General features: G+C 44.9%; 1 protein-coding gene across 1 annotated transcript; it reads left to right on the top strand.

The window, feature by feature from the left end:
- The first annotated feature begins 479 nt into the window (after positions 1-479).
- Positions 480-6,345, top strand: FAM110C (family with sequence similarity 110 member C). The gene is made up of 2 exons (XM_084791857.1): positions 480-1,819; positions 5,043-6,345. Exon 1 carries the CDS (start codon positions 841-843, stop codon positions 1,801-1,803), a length of 963 nt encoding a protein of 320 aa, XP_084647983.1. The 5' UTR covers positions 480-840; the 3' UTR covers positions 1,804-1,819; positions 5,043-6,345.
- Positions 6,346-13,392: the final 7,047 nt, after the last annotated feature.

Genomic DNA, 13,392 nt, shown 5'->3' with positions numbered 1-13,392 from the left:
TAAGGTTTACCGCCTGTATTGTCCTTGGCTGGTGCCTTAGTTTGAGCAGGACTCCTGGGCCCAAATCTGCCTACCATAATGTTCTACTTACTCTCTTTCCTCCAAATAGTGCCTAGAAACTACAGAAAAACAAAACAAAACAAAACAAAACAGAACATTTCCAAATCTGAGGAGATCACTTTAGAATTAAAGGGACATAAATGGTTTGTGGGGAACCTGGGATAGGGCTTCTTTCTGACTCTTAGCTCTCGGATCGCGAGGCCCCAATAAGGAAGGATCTTAAAGCCTCTGAGACCTGGAAGGAAGCCTCAGATACCTGCCGCTGAGCAGGCTGGGTCCCTTGCAGCCTTGCCCGGTGAGACTGCTCCACCCTCCCTGAGAAAGGCGGAGGGGGTGGGGGAACCAAGGGGGAGGACTTACGGCGGCGGGGGTTGGGGGGGCGCTTAAGACAGAAGAGAGGGTTTGGGAGCAGTGGCTGAAGGCGAGGTATTCTTGAAGCGAGTGGCGATGGGGGTACAATAAGTAGGAGGCAAGAGACAGAACACCTGACAGGAGGCTGGGGGTGGTGTAGTGAGTTTAGGGCCCGGGAAACTAGAAGATAAAGGGGCGGGCTCAACCAGGTGTAGGAGGCTTCATGTCCTGGATGGGAGGAGCGAGCTGGCGCCGTAGTGATTCACCTTTCCCAGCCATTCCGGCTCGCCCCAACTCCGGATCTGGGCGGAGGGGCCCTGGGGCGTGTTTTCCCCACCCCTTGCGGACTTCGGAACTGACCCGGACCGAGTGGCGCCGGAACAGGAGTCTCTACTGGACGCTAGCTTGGTGGGTTCGAGTCCTGCAAGAATGCGCGCCCTGCCGACCCTCGACTCGCTTGCCAGAATGCGGCCACCTCTCGGGGACCCGAAGGCAGCCGAGGACACTCACACCGCGCAGCCATCGAGCAAGAGCGCTGTGGAGAGACTGGCAGCGGACCGCGCCAAGTACGTTCGCAGCACGCTGGGCTCTAGCCCGGCTCCTGTTTCCGAGGGTAAGGTCCCTGAGGCCCCAGGGGTGAAGCACTGCAACCCGGTCCCCTCCACGCTTGCCCCAGCTCCCGTAGCTCGCAGGGCTATCACCCGAAAGCCGCTGAGACCTGATTCATTGGTGATCTACCGGCAGAAATGCGAGCTCGTCAGAGGGCCAGATGCAGATTGCTCCAGAGTGGGGCTACTAAAAAAGTTTTTCCAGGGGTCTGGCAAGGACAAAATACTAGTGGCCCCTGAGACGACGGGGGCAGTAAGTGAGGATAAACCTAAGGAAACAGAGGCTGCTTGGACTAAGTTAGGTCAGGCAGCAGCCGCTGGACCAGCCTCTGTGTTACCACCCATGAAGTCGCCAGCTGTGCCTTTAGACGTAGCTCCCAAGGTTTCTGTCGCACACTCTGGCGTGGAGCTACGGGTGTCGCGTAGCAAAGGACTGCAGCGCTCTCAGTCAGATCTCAGCTCCCGCTACTCCATAGCTAAGGCTGAGTCTGACACCTTCTTCAAGTACTGCGGCCTGGACCCTGACGTGGTGGAGGCTCTCGGGAGGGAGAACTTCTCTGCTGGATCCGACTGTGTTACACTCAAAGTGCGTAGCGTGAGCATGGCTGCTTCTGACAGCAGCTTCTCCAGGCACAGCGAGGACGGGTTACAAGAAGAGGAGCTCATCGAACAGGTGCCCAGCACCACCTCTGTAGTAGAAAGAAACGCCCGAATCATAAAGTGGCTGTTCACCTGCAAGAAGGCCAAAGAAACCCCCAGTCAGAAGATGCAAGGACCTGCCTGATGGACATCTGATCCAGGTCAGTGCCAGGAAGCTGGAGGGTAGGGTATAAGCTTGTACAGGCTGGCTAAGCTGGGTGCTGGCCCATCACAGCTCACGGTTAGAGTACAGCTCCTACAGTATCAGGGCACCGAGGTGCCCTCCTCCTGTTGAATTTGAGTACCTGGAAAGGTCATTAAGTCTACGTTGTCCCTATGGTCTTACTGTAGTGAAAATGATAGAAATCTGAAATACAAAATGCTTCCTGCCAGCCGTTTCACTCTCCTGTCATTTCCTGTTTTGAAAGCAGCCTTGGAGCCTTAGGCCCGTTATGCACCTGGACAGCCTGGGAGTGGGCCTTTCTGATACCCTTAGGGCATCCTTGGCTCTAGGTAAGTCTGATACCTCACTTCCAGCAGAGAGGAGGACTCCAGCCACACACACACACACACACACACACACACACACACACACACACAAGCTTTGAAGTGTTGAGAACTTGATATTCCCTTACTAAGAAAATATCTGTATTTGAACTGTTTTGCAAGCTTCCGTTTTCAGATCTCATGGTCTAGACTGTATCGCAGTTTAAATTGTAACGTTTTTGTTGCTTTGTTGGGTGTTTTGTTTTTTTTTTCTTGTTGTTGTTTTTTGGTTTGGTTTGGTTTTTGCTACTGGTGATAATGCAGAGTGTAAGTGCCTCCTCTGTCCTCAGCCTGTACTAAAGAGGTAAGGCCACCCTCCCTCCTCCTTCTGGTTAGCTATTGAATGTCCCTTGAGAGTAGGAAAGAGGAGACACACCTTTATAGGAGTATCTTTGAGAACTTGGCATTTAAACATCTCAACACCTTTTCTTCATTCTGCCTTTGAGAGAAAGTTCCTATGAATTTTTTTAAACTACATTTTCTGGTATTGAGATAAATGCTAACTGAAGATAGCTCATTAGAATGTGGGGGTCTCAGCAGACAGATGCTTAGATGCTTCAACCCAGTCAACCAATCCATGTTTAAGAACAACAGAAATCCCCCAAAGTACTGGTGAGTGGACTTTATACAGATGTAAAAACAGTAAGGAGGGCTTGTAAGTGCAGGGGGCTCAGGACTTTTCATTCTTATAATTTATTGAGGATTTGTACAAGTCCCCAAGGAATGTATACAGGTAATAGCAATAAGGAAAATGGCAGCAAAAAAAAAGCTACATCAAGTTTTCTTTTCACAAAATTGTCTTTGAGTCTGAGATATGTGAATGGTGGCAAGGATATACCGTGGCATAGCTGTGGGCACTGTGGCACAGAAGAGAGCAGAGGAAGAGGAGGTGGGGGATAGCCAAGGCCCGCCTCACATTCCCACACATGAGGGCTGACTTGCTTTACCTATCAAGGAAAAGGAGACACAGAGAGGATGTGCAGCTTCTCTATTTTATTTTCTGTGTAGTAAAAAAAAAAAAAAAAAAATCTGCTTATTTTTGTTCTGCGAGTGAAACACAAGGGAAGAAAGAGTTGCCTTCTAGAACGCTGTGTGAGAAAACGTCAATTGCCGTAAGATAAGCTTGGAATAAAAATAATGGTGAGGTAACGACATGGCATACAGATAAGCTGAAACAAAACCCCCAGAAGATAGGGGACCCATATTTTCTCAAGGCTTCTGGGTGGTTCTTGCAGCCGTGATATGAAATTTACCTCATAAACTCGCTCCACTTGACCCACAAAGCAGCCACAGAGGTGTCTGGAACGTTGGGAAGATGGCGACATTCCTGGGCATTCTCCAGCTCACTGAGTTGGTATTCGTTTTAGATGAGAGCTCCTTTCACTTCCTCCATGTCCGCTGGAAAGAGCAAGTCCAGGTGGCTAGCACCACAGCTTACAGCAGAGTATGCACGTGCCAAGCTAGGCAAGTCCTAGGCTACCTCAAGGTACGGAGCCAAAACACTTAAGCTCGGGTTTTCTTCTAGTTTGCATTTGTGTTGAAACAGGACTTTATAAAGATTACAGAGTATTTGAGATGAGCAAGTGGGATTTATAAGTTAAAGAATATAAATATCAATTACATCAGAGGTTCTCAGCCTGTGTTTCATGACCCCCTTTGGGAGTCTAACAACTCTTTCACAGAGGGAGTCTTGAGGCCATCAGAAAGCACAGACATTTACATTATGATTCATAACAGTAGCAAAATTGCAGTTGTAAAGTAACAACAAAAGTCATTTATGGTTGGGGGTCACCACGGGGGAACTGGATTAAAGGGCAGCAGTGTTAGGAAGGTTGAGGGCCACTGGTCTTCAGTAGATCATAAGTTATAAATATATAAATTACAAGTTTATAAATTATAATCAGAATTAAAGTGCAGGTTTATAAATTTCTTACCCAGTGAAAGAAAAAATGTTTGCTGGTCAAAACTGAGATGAGCATAACTGCACGCAGTTCATAGGATTTTCACACCACCCCCTACGGACACATGAGCAGATGGACAGTCACACGTCGACAGTTTCAGTAGTGTTTTCCGGAGTATAAATCATGAGAACTGACCTTCCATTTTCTGGTTTTCAATCATCATCCTGTCCATCAGGTTATCAAAAGATTACTTGCTGAAATGTAGATTTTTGTCTGACTTTTAAAAATTAAATCTATTAATTGCTGGTTTTGATATTAGCATAAAAATGATAACTTATTTTTGGGGGGAGACAGTTAAAGATAAGCATCTCTCCTTTGTAAGGAATGGGTCCCTGGGGAGGCCCTAAGCTGTGTTGTTGTTCCATATCCTGCTTGTTCTACCCTGGGAGCTCTGCACTTGTCTCTGGGAACAGAGTATAGATAAGAGACTGAAAGGCACACAGGCCGCCTCCCCTTCTCTGCTCCTTGCTAGGCACCTAGACCTACTGGAAATAATGGCCTATCTACCATTTTTAAAACGATAGAACGTGCCTGCCTCAGGTGTTCCACTGGACAGCCTACCTTGTTTTCAGTTTTGTTGTCCCTCTCCAGGGCCAGTTAGCACTGGCTCTGTCAATATTCCACCCCATGAATTATTGGAGGAAAGAGAAATTTCAAATCTTTCAGTAAAAGGCTTGTAGAATGAGGTTTTTATTTATTTTGATTTTTGAGAAGCCACATAAATCTCTCTTTAATATGCCTACATTTTTTTTTCAAAATTTAAAACACAAAAAGGTGTTTTGAAATAATAGAGCTGTCATAAAACCAAAGGCCATGCTTTGTTGTACACTGTAGCACGTGAGGACTTACTGGAGGCTCCTTTCTGTTTTTTCCACAGGAAGCAACCTCTCCCGGTGATGAAGGGACCTTTGAGTTGTAGGTGCCTGGGACTCCAGAGCCATGTGTTTGGTGTAGCTCAACAATACAAATTGCTGCTTTCCTAGGAATGAAACCCCTCTGGTGACAAGGCTTATATAGTAGCCATGGTGACGTGCTGTGGTGAAGCTGGGACGGCAGACGTCAGAGACTGCAAGAGGCCTTCTCCTTGTAAGAGTGCATCTCAAAAGGACAGCTGGGGAAACCACAGCGGGGGGAGAATATTTTCGGGACATTGTTTGGTCTGACTTAGTGACAGTTTCTGGAATGTGTTTTCATAATATTCACTTTTAATAAATCAAATATACAGACTTTTTAGGGAGAAGAAGAAAGTATGAAATTAAGCATGGATGCTGTAGTATTCTCCTGTCAACTAATTTAGCCAGCTGAAGTTCTCTAAGCCCAAAGATGTATTCTACTCAAGTACTATGGCTGAGACAAGCACCGGACACACGCACTGGTCCCCAAGCCTCCCTATAACTAAATTTCAGTTATTCCTACATACACAACTGATAGTCTTTTGTAATGATTTAGATTTAGAATCGCTGGAGGGCTTCTGTTCATTTTCTTGATGCCACTTTCTGCTTGGCCATCAGTGTGTGGGAGCACCATTTTGGGAATCCCATTGAGAGATTCGTGAGAACTGAGATCCTCCTAAAAGAAGGGCTTTTGGTACTTGTACAGTTTCTTCAGATGTGGCCAATAGTTATGGAGTCCTTCTGTTAGCTCTTTAACAATGTTTCCAATAGAATGTCCTCTGTAGCTCCCTTATTCTTACCTTGAAAAGGGGATAGAAACTGCTTTACACATGATGTCTGAGGTCTGGTTCTACTTCGCATACAGTGGAGTTGCCTGGGCTTGGCATCAATTCTTTGCAGAGGATGCGTTTTGAAGCAAGGGCTGCCTCTGGGGGTTGAGAGGCACTATGTACCAAGGTACTGGAATCCCAGTTCTGAACTTGTCTGTGAAACTCACAGAGAAAGGACTTTAGATTCAGAATCTTCTGAGAGAAATTATGTGTGGACAACAACCCAAAGGAAATTTTTCAGTCAACTCTTTCAAAGTTTACTATATTTTATCAAAATGTATTCATTTAATCACAAATTTATATGAGATTTGAGAAAAGAGTATTAAAGAAATTTTTAAATGCTAGCATTTTATGTCATTGCATCTTGAAATGTCCCTGCATTTAGTTTAACAATGCATCATGTGTAACTTTTATTGTAAAGTAGTTTTTTTGATTTATAAAAATATTTATTTTTGTAGTTGCTAGTCCTCAGATGGGTTTCTTTATTTCACGTGGCTTCCTTTTCATCAGCTCATTTTAATATAGTGTTCTCTTTTGCCATCTTTTCATGCATATTGTGTAGTTGAGCATTTATATTTTGTTTGCAAGTGGAACTCTGTGAAGCTTGTTTCCAATGCATCTCAGATGATCGTTCTCGGGGTTTCGCCTCCCAAGACAGCTCAGGAAGTGTGTCCTGTGCCACCCTGCCAGTGCTGCTGCCAGTGCTGCTGCTTCGCATGTCACTGTGTTGTACTTAACTAATTTGTCATGATGACAGCAATTTGTAAAAGATCTTTCAATATGTGGAATTCATTTTTTTTTTTTTTTTGGTTATCCCCTTAGTTTTATATGTGAATGTCTTTAAAAAAAAAAAGACTTTGGGGCTGGAGAGATGGATCAGCAGTTAAGAGGGCAGAGGATTTATACTACCCCTGCCTCTGGTGTTAAGTTACTGCTGCCAAGATCCATGTATAAGTAGCTTACTTAAATATGCTGGAAAGAAGAGAGATAAAGCAACAATAGTCACTCAACAGTGGCCTTTCGAACTGCTGTGTGGGATACAGTAGCAGTGTCCAGATTGGAAGATATTGGTCTGCCAGGGACTGTCTTCACTGTATGCAAATATTTATATACAGGACTCTTTCACAGTAGAAGAAAAAGAGGCTTCTGGGCTCTGCTTGTCCGGTGGCTCAGAGTCCATCACAATGCTGTAGCTGGTGTCTCCTTGACCGTGGCTTGTGACAGGTGAGACAATCCTGAGGTGAGAGTATGCTTACTCTGATCCCTCCTAATTGCACCTTCTCCTTCTCCTCACCAACTTGTTAAATCTCCTTGGAGGGAAAGCCTTTCGAGACTTAGCCAAAGGAGACGCATGGTTGGTGTTCGAAGTCTTCAGCATTCCTGGATCTGCCAGTAGTAAAACCATTTTTAGAGGATTTAGCTGTTAGGTTTTCTTTAAATGTATCATGAGTCGTTTGTTTAAAAATACTTCTCATGTTTTAATACAGGATTCTTCACTGATAAGTGAGCATCAACGTTAAATGAATGTGGCCTTTGTACCTTTATCATTAGCACACTCAGGGGAGGTCGCTGTGCTGAGTATCCCAGGTCTGCTCCCCATCTCCCCAACACAGGTGGTAGTGTTTGGCTCTGAAAGTGCAGAGGATGAGGAAGTCTAGTCTCTCCAGCAGCCCTGACTAAGCCAGGCCAGTTTCACTTTCAGCCTTGCTATGACTTCACCTACACTGAACAGTATCCAGGGGAATTCAGAGCCTTCTTCAGGCCTCTGCATATTCATGCACACATGTGATGCATATAAACTCTCTCAAGCAAACACACACAGAGATTATTTTTAATTCCAAAATGAAAATAGAATTGTTTCTTTCTTGGCAATTGGCAACCTAAACTACAAGATCGGAAGGGTCTGGAACCTGGCTTCAGTAGACCTGGCAGGGGAGCTCAATCTGAACTTACTTAGGACTTTTGGTAGAAAAGGAAATTGAAAATGTTTTAACTCATTGTCCACTGTGGTATGAAAAAAACAGTGCGCTTGAGCAAAAGTCACTTTCCTGAGCCTGTCATTGGCAATGGCAGAATTCACTCATTGAGGAACGCTGAAGTTGATACTGACGTTCCCCCCAGCCCCGCCCCCACCTGTGCCCCTCCACTCCAGAATGAACACAATAACAAGGAAAGAGAGATGGTGGACAGAGGGCTGCATTGACAACAGATAACTTGTGGAAATGGCAGCAGAAATAGTGTGGAGGAAGAGACAAAGCAGGGTAAGGCAAGAATAATGATGTGTGAACTTCCAGGCTCGTTCCATCCATGGTTTCTACTCGATGGTAGTGTGCCTGAACCATAAGTCCAAATCATACAAAGAGAGTCAAGGAAAAGGGAAAGAAAGCATGCCCTTTAAATGGCAGTTAAATTTCTACACTAAGTTATCAGTTCTGTAACTTTGAAGTTTACACTGAAGAAAAACCAGAGCACTCACAAATGACTCCCATGACAACCTACAGCCTTGTTGGTCAGGGACTATATACTTCTGTAGGTTGTTTTGTTTGTTTGTTTGTTTGTTTGTTTTAAGACTACACTTGTCCAGCTTAGGCAAATAATAACAAGGTCGGTGTCACAAACTTTTGAGTGCTTTTCCCCATATAGTTCAAGGGCTATTCCTTAGAAGACACACTCCAGTATAAGAAGCATGCTTACCTTTAGGCTGTGGCTGGTCACGATAGTGTGTTAGGACTTGAAGACCCTGTTTGCAACCTGCTGAGCAAGTTAAAATTGCAGTGTCAACATTCAGAAAGGGAGGGAGAGTGAGTGCAGGTATCCTAAGCCCTCCCACATGGCCCCCCTTGCAGATGTTCATTAGGCACCAAAAAGAACCATCAGGTAGGCATCTGGGGGACTCAGCTAGGACTTGCTCATCCAGAATAAAGACAGTCATGATTAAAATCAGAATTCAGCCCTCATAGCTCCTAGATGGAGCATGCACCTCAAGTTCACCCAATGTTTTGGTGTACACTGTGTCCTAAGAGGTAAGCCCTTCCCTCCTCTGTTCTTCCTGGGAGTCCTATCTTATGTAGGGAAGTTTTAGTAGGGCCACCATCTGTCATTGGTTGAAGAGATTTCCCCAGTTAGGTTCCAAGTCCTAAAAAGGCTGTCAGGGGCAGAGAGAGCTGCACACACTAAGAGGGATCCTTGACATGACTAAGGGATCTTTACAATAAGCTCTCAGTTTCACCTCCATTCCCAGGAAAACTAGTGTTAAAACCAAAAGTGCCAGCCTGTCATTTTCTCTCTTGCTCTACATTCGGTTTGCAATGGCGAAGGTCGTGTTGTCAGAACCAAGAAGCTAGCGGGTGTTTCTTGACTTGAAGGAACTGGCTGAATCCAGCTTCCCTTGTGCTCAGAAGAGCAAGGCTGAGAGCAGCTTGAGAAGGAACTCCTGAGGCACGGTAGGTTTCCAGTGGGAGTCATGCGGATGCTGTGCTTGCCACCACTGTGACTCTGGTGATGGCTGCAAGTTCTATGGCTCTGGATCTCAGAAAAACTTAGATCAAAGAACTATCAAGTAAGAATTAGAGCCCAAAGCTGGCTGACTTAGATTCTCTTCACCAGACTAGTTGATGACAAAGCATTTCATGTCTACCAATGTTTCTTACCATCTAGAGGGCCCAAAACCTAGACTCCGAGCTGAGTTTTGTCATCCTGTGCTACACTGGAATTTCTGGAAGGATCTGCGATGTATTAGCTGAAACTAGAGCCACAGTGCTGCTGCTGCTGCTGCTCCTGCTGTTGCCCCATGTAGAAAAAAATTCAGAGCAACAGCTATTGCAGGGAAGGGCTCCTTTTTGAGTTGATGCTGGTCATTGTACGTCAGATGATATGTTCTTTTAAAAGAGTAACAGAAAGAAAATGGAAGTGAAAGCATTAAAGTCTACCAGAGGAGCTTCGAACAGGGCTTGTCATGGCCCTGTGGGAGCAAATTGTTTAGTCAGATGTTGGCTTAATTTTTCTCTTCAGCAGAAGCTCTATGGATGGGCTGAATGCAAAGTGTAGCGCTTCAGAGTCACGTGAAACCACTAGGTGGATAAGAAACCAGGAGCTTGTAGGACACTTCAGATGTCTGGCAGAAGCAGGATTGCTTCATTGGTGGCTGACCATTGGTGTTCAGATAAACGGGAAAGATCAGAGCAGTGAAAAGAACTGGCCCTCACTTAAATTCACTTCTGAGTGCTGGGAACATTGACACACTCTCAGGATAGTAACAGGAAAAGAAAATGTCTAGGCATGCACACTCCAAATATGCGCTTCTTGCAACTTGAATGTATTTCAAGGCTATACAAATAATGCTCCTGCACAAGGAGGAAGAGAAACAGGCCAACTGTAAACACTTTCTCTATGCAGGTAGAGGCATGAAGGAAGCATTACTCACCTATTCCGTTGCTCTGGGCTGAGTGAACAATTCTAGGTTTAAGGCTACAGGAAGTCCTTGCCTCTGTCCTGTTGGAATTTTACTCAGCATCATGGACTTTATGTTTGCCCTATTCTATGGTCAGCTTGGCTAACAATAGATTATCATGCAAAAGCACTATCACCAAGCTGTAGGTCTTTCTTCAAGGAAGATCATTTTCTAACAAATATTCCTTTGTAGTGGAGACCCCCAATTCTGAGACTCAGAGCATCAATAATCAGTGCCCACAGGCAAAGTTCAGTAGGTGAGCTGTATAAAAGGGGGCAAAAAACACTTCAGGAGAATGGGACACCCATAGTAGGTCAGAGCCAAGACTCCAGAAGCTCCCAGGCCTAGACCACCAGATATACCTGACCAACATTTTGCCCAATATTGGAATAAGTCATAGTTAGCTTCAATTGTTAACTTGTGTTGTGTGCAAGACTCTTTCTGGGAAAATGTGACATATTTGTCTACTCACTCCACATTGGGAACCCACAACAGACCACAGTACAGGTATCATCAAAGACTGATTTAATGAACCAAAGGACCACTACTGGGGTTATATACAGGAATATGGTCCTGGTGTAACTTACAGGAATAAAGGTGACTCAAAGGCAGCTGAGTCACCAAAGCCCATCATGGCATGGGTGACAGCTCACCAAAATTAGGGACCTAGAACACACTGCAGAGCCTGCAGGTAGCACAACAGGCTGGAGTGTGTTCTTTCCAGGTGACTCTGGAACCTGCCCTTAGGAACTTTCTCTTGAACTGGTGGGGCAGATCTTTGTCAACTAAGACCTGGCAGTTTGGACTCTCATCCCCTTTAATGCTCATGTTTACATGCAATCATTAGTACTAGTGACAAGGCTCTTGTGGGAATAGGGAAAAATGATGGTTCTAGGTTGTCATGTAAAATTTGATCTAGAAAGGGTGTGTGTGTGCGTGTGTGTGTGTGTGTGTGTGTGTGTGTGTGTGTGTGTGTGTGTGAAGTGTAAGTAGGCACAGCAAGAGACCAAAGAACACAGACAATCTCTGTGAAAAGAATGAAGAGTTTTAAAGAAAAAAACAAAACCTGCCAGGCTGTCCTAAGTAAAAGGCAGCATCCAGTTGCAAGAGGTTGTTGAGTTACATAGGGCTGAATGCTCCTGAACACAACAGTCAACACCCGACACTTCCAACTGTAACTGACAGTGTGTCTCCTCAGACTGAAAGACTCTACAGCTTTCACCTGACTGTTACAGCACCTGAGGACCTTATCAAGTCTGGGACCAGGGCAGGGTTGGGGTCAGAGTTGGAGGTAGAGGGTGTCTTAATGTTACACTTGCTATGAGGAAACCCATGACCAAAGCAGCTTGTGGAGGACAGGGTTTGTTCAGTTACACTTCCATATGACTGTTCATCATCTAAGGAAGTCAGGACAGGAACCTAAACAGGGCCGGAACCTGGAGGAAGAGGCTGTGGAAGAGCACTGCTTACTAGCTTGCTCCTTACAAGGGCTTACTCAGCCAGCTTCCTTATAGAACCCAGGACCACCAGCCCAAGATAGCACCACCCACAATGGCCTGGACCCTGCCCAGTTGATCAATGATTAAGAAAATGCCCTAGAGCTGGATCTTATGGAGGCATCTTCTCAGTTAAGTTTCCCTCATTTCATATAACGTGAGCTTATGTCAAGCTGACACATCCTACCAGCATTTGCTGTTGCTTGAGTTTTTTGTCTTAGCCATTCTGATGGGTGTAAGACGAAATCTCAGAGTTGTTTTGATTTGCATTTCATTAATGATACTGGAAGGAGTTGAAGAGAAAGAACAGGACACAGGGTGTACTTTGAATAACTCCACCCCGCAGGGGATCAAAATAGATGCTGAGACTCAGAGCCAATCTTTGGGCAGAGTGCAGGGAGTTTTTTGGAAGAGTTGAGGATAAAAGGACCAGGAAGGGACAGGAGCTCCACAAGAAGGCCAACAGAGCCAACAAATCTGGGCCTAGGAAGGCCTTCAGAGACTGATGCCCCAACCAAGGACCAGGCATGGAAAGGACCCAGGCCCCTTCTCAGATGTAGTCAATAAGCAGCTTAGTCTCCGTATAGGTCACCTAGTAAGGGGATCAGGGAACGTCTCCAACATGAACTCTGTTGCCTGCTGTTGCTCACTTCTCCTGGGTGAAGAGGCCTTGCCAGGCCACAGAGGAAAAGGATGCAGGCAATCCTGAAGCGTCTTGATAGTCTAGGATCAGGTGGTAAGGGAGGAGGGCTCCCCATTCCTGAGGACTAGAGGATGAGGGTGGGAGGGAAGAGGGATGGAGGGAAGGAAGTGAGACCAGGAGGAGATGCGGATCGGGATGGAAAGTGAATAAATTAATAAAAAGAAAAAGGATGGTTTTGTTAGTGGCTCTGATGTAGAAAATCCTGGGGAACAATTTGAGGTTCAGAAAGGCACACTTTTAGTTGTGGAAGTCAGGGAGTAAGACGAGTAGCACCCCGATTAGCTCTGGCTGACATGACTCTCTCACTGAAACTGGGCTGGTGATCGAGGTGATGATTAGTTCCTTGTACCCATTTTTGCCCTCAGCTTCCTTTATATAATTTAATAAAAGTTGTTAGTGAGTAGGTGTGCACCTTGGAGATTTAAAGTAGAAATGAATGGTTGCTTTTTATATAAAAGTTTAGATTTGTGATTCTTTTAAGATTTTTAAAAGATCCCTTTTTAAAGTAATTGATCCTTTCTTTATAGCCACATATTGCAGCCTGCCAGTAAATAGAAACTGGCTGAAAAAAAAATTCCTTGCTTTCTTACACTTTGTTAATCTATAACAGGTTGCTTAGTTATGAATGTTTGTGGGTACTTGGGAATAATTTCTTTTCTTCACCTCTAATCCACAAAATATTTTTCATTTAAAGGTATCGAGTAACATACTGTTTTTCATGATCATTCACTAAAAGAAAAATAAAGTGTAATCACATTGTAGTTTTTTTATACTGTTAGAAATATTTTGCTGGGACATATAAACTGTAGGAGAAAAAATAAAATTGGAGCTTGATCATTGGAGTTTGTTCCATCC

The sequence above is a fragment of the Acomys minous genome, assembly GCF_964271855.1.
Source record: "Acomys minous genome assembly, chromosome: 8".
Lineage (NCBI taxonomy): Eukaryota > Metazoa > Chordata > Mammalia > Rodentia > Muridae > Acomys > Acomys minous.
The sequence above is the reverse complement of the archived record's forward strand: the minus strand, read 5'-3'. Positions and strand labels throughout refer to the sequence as shown.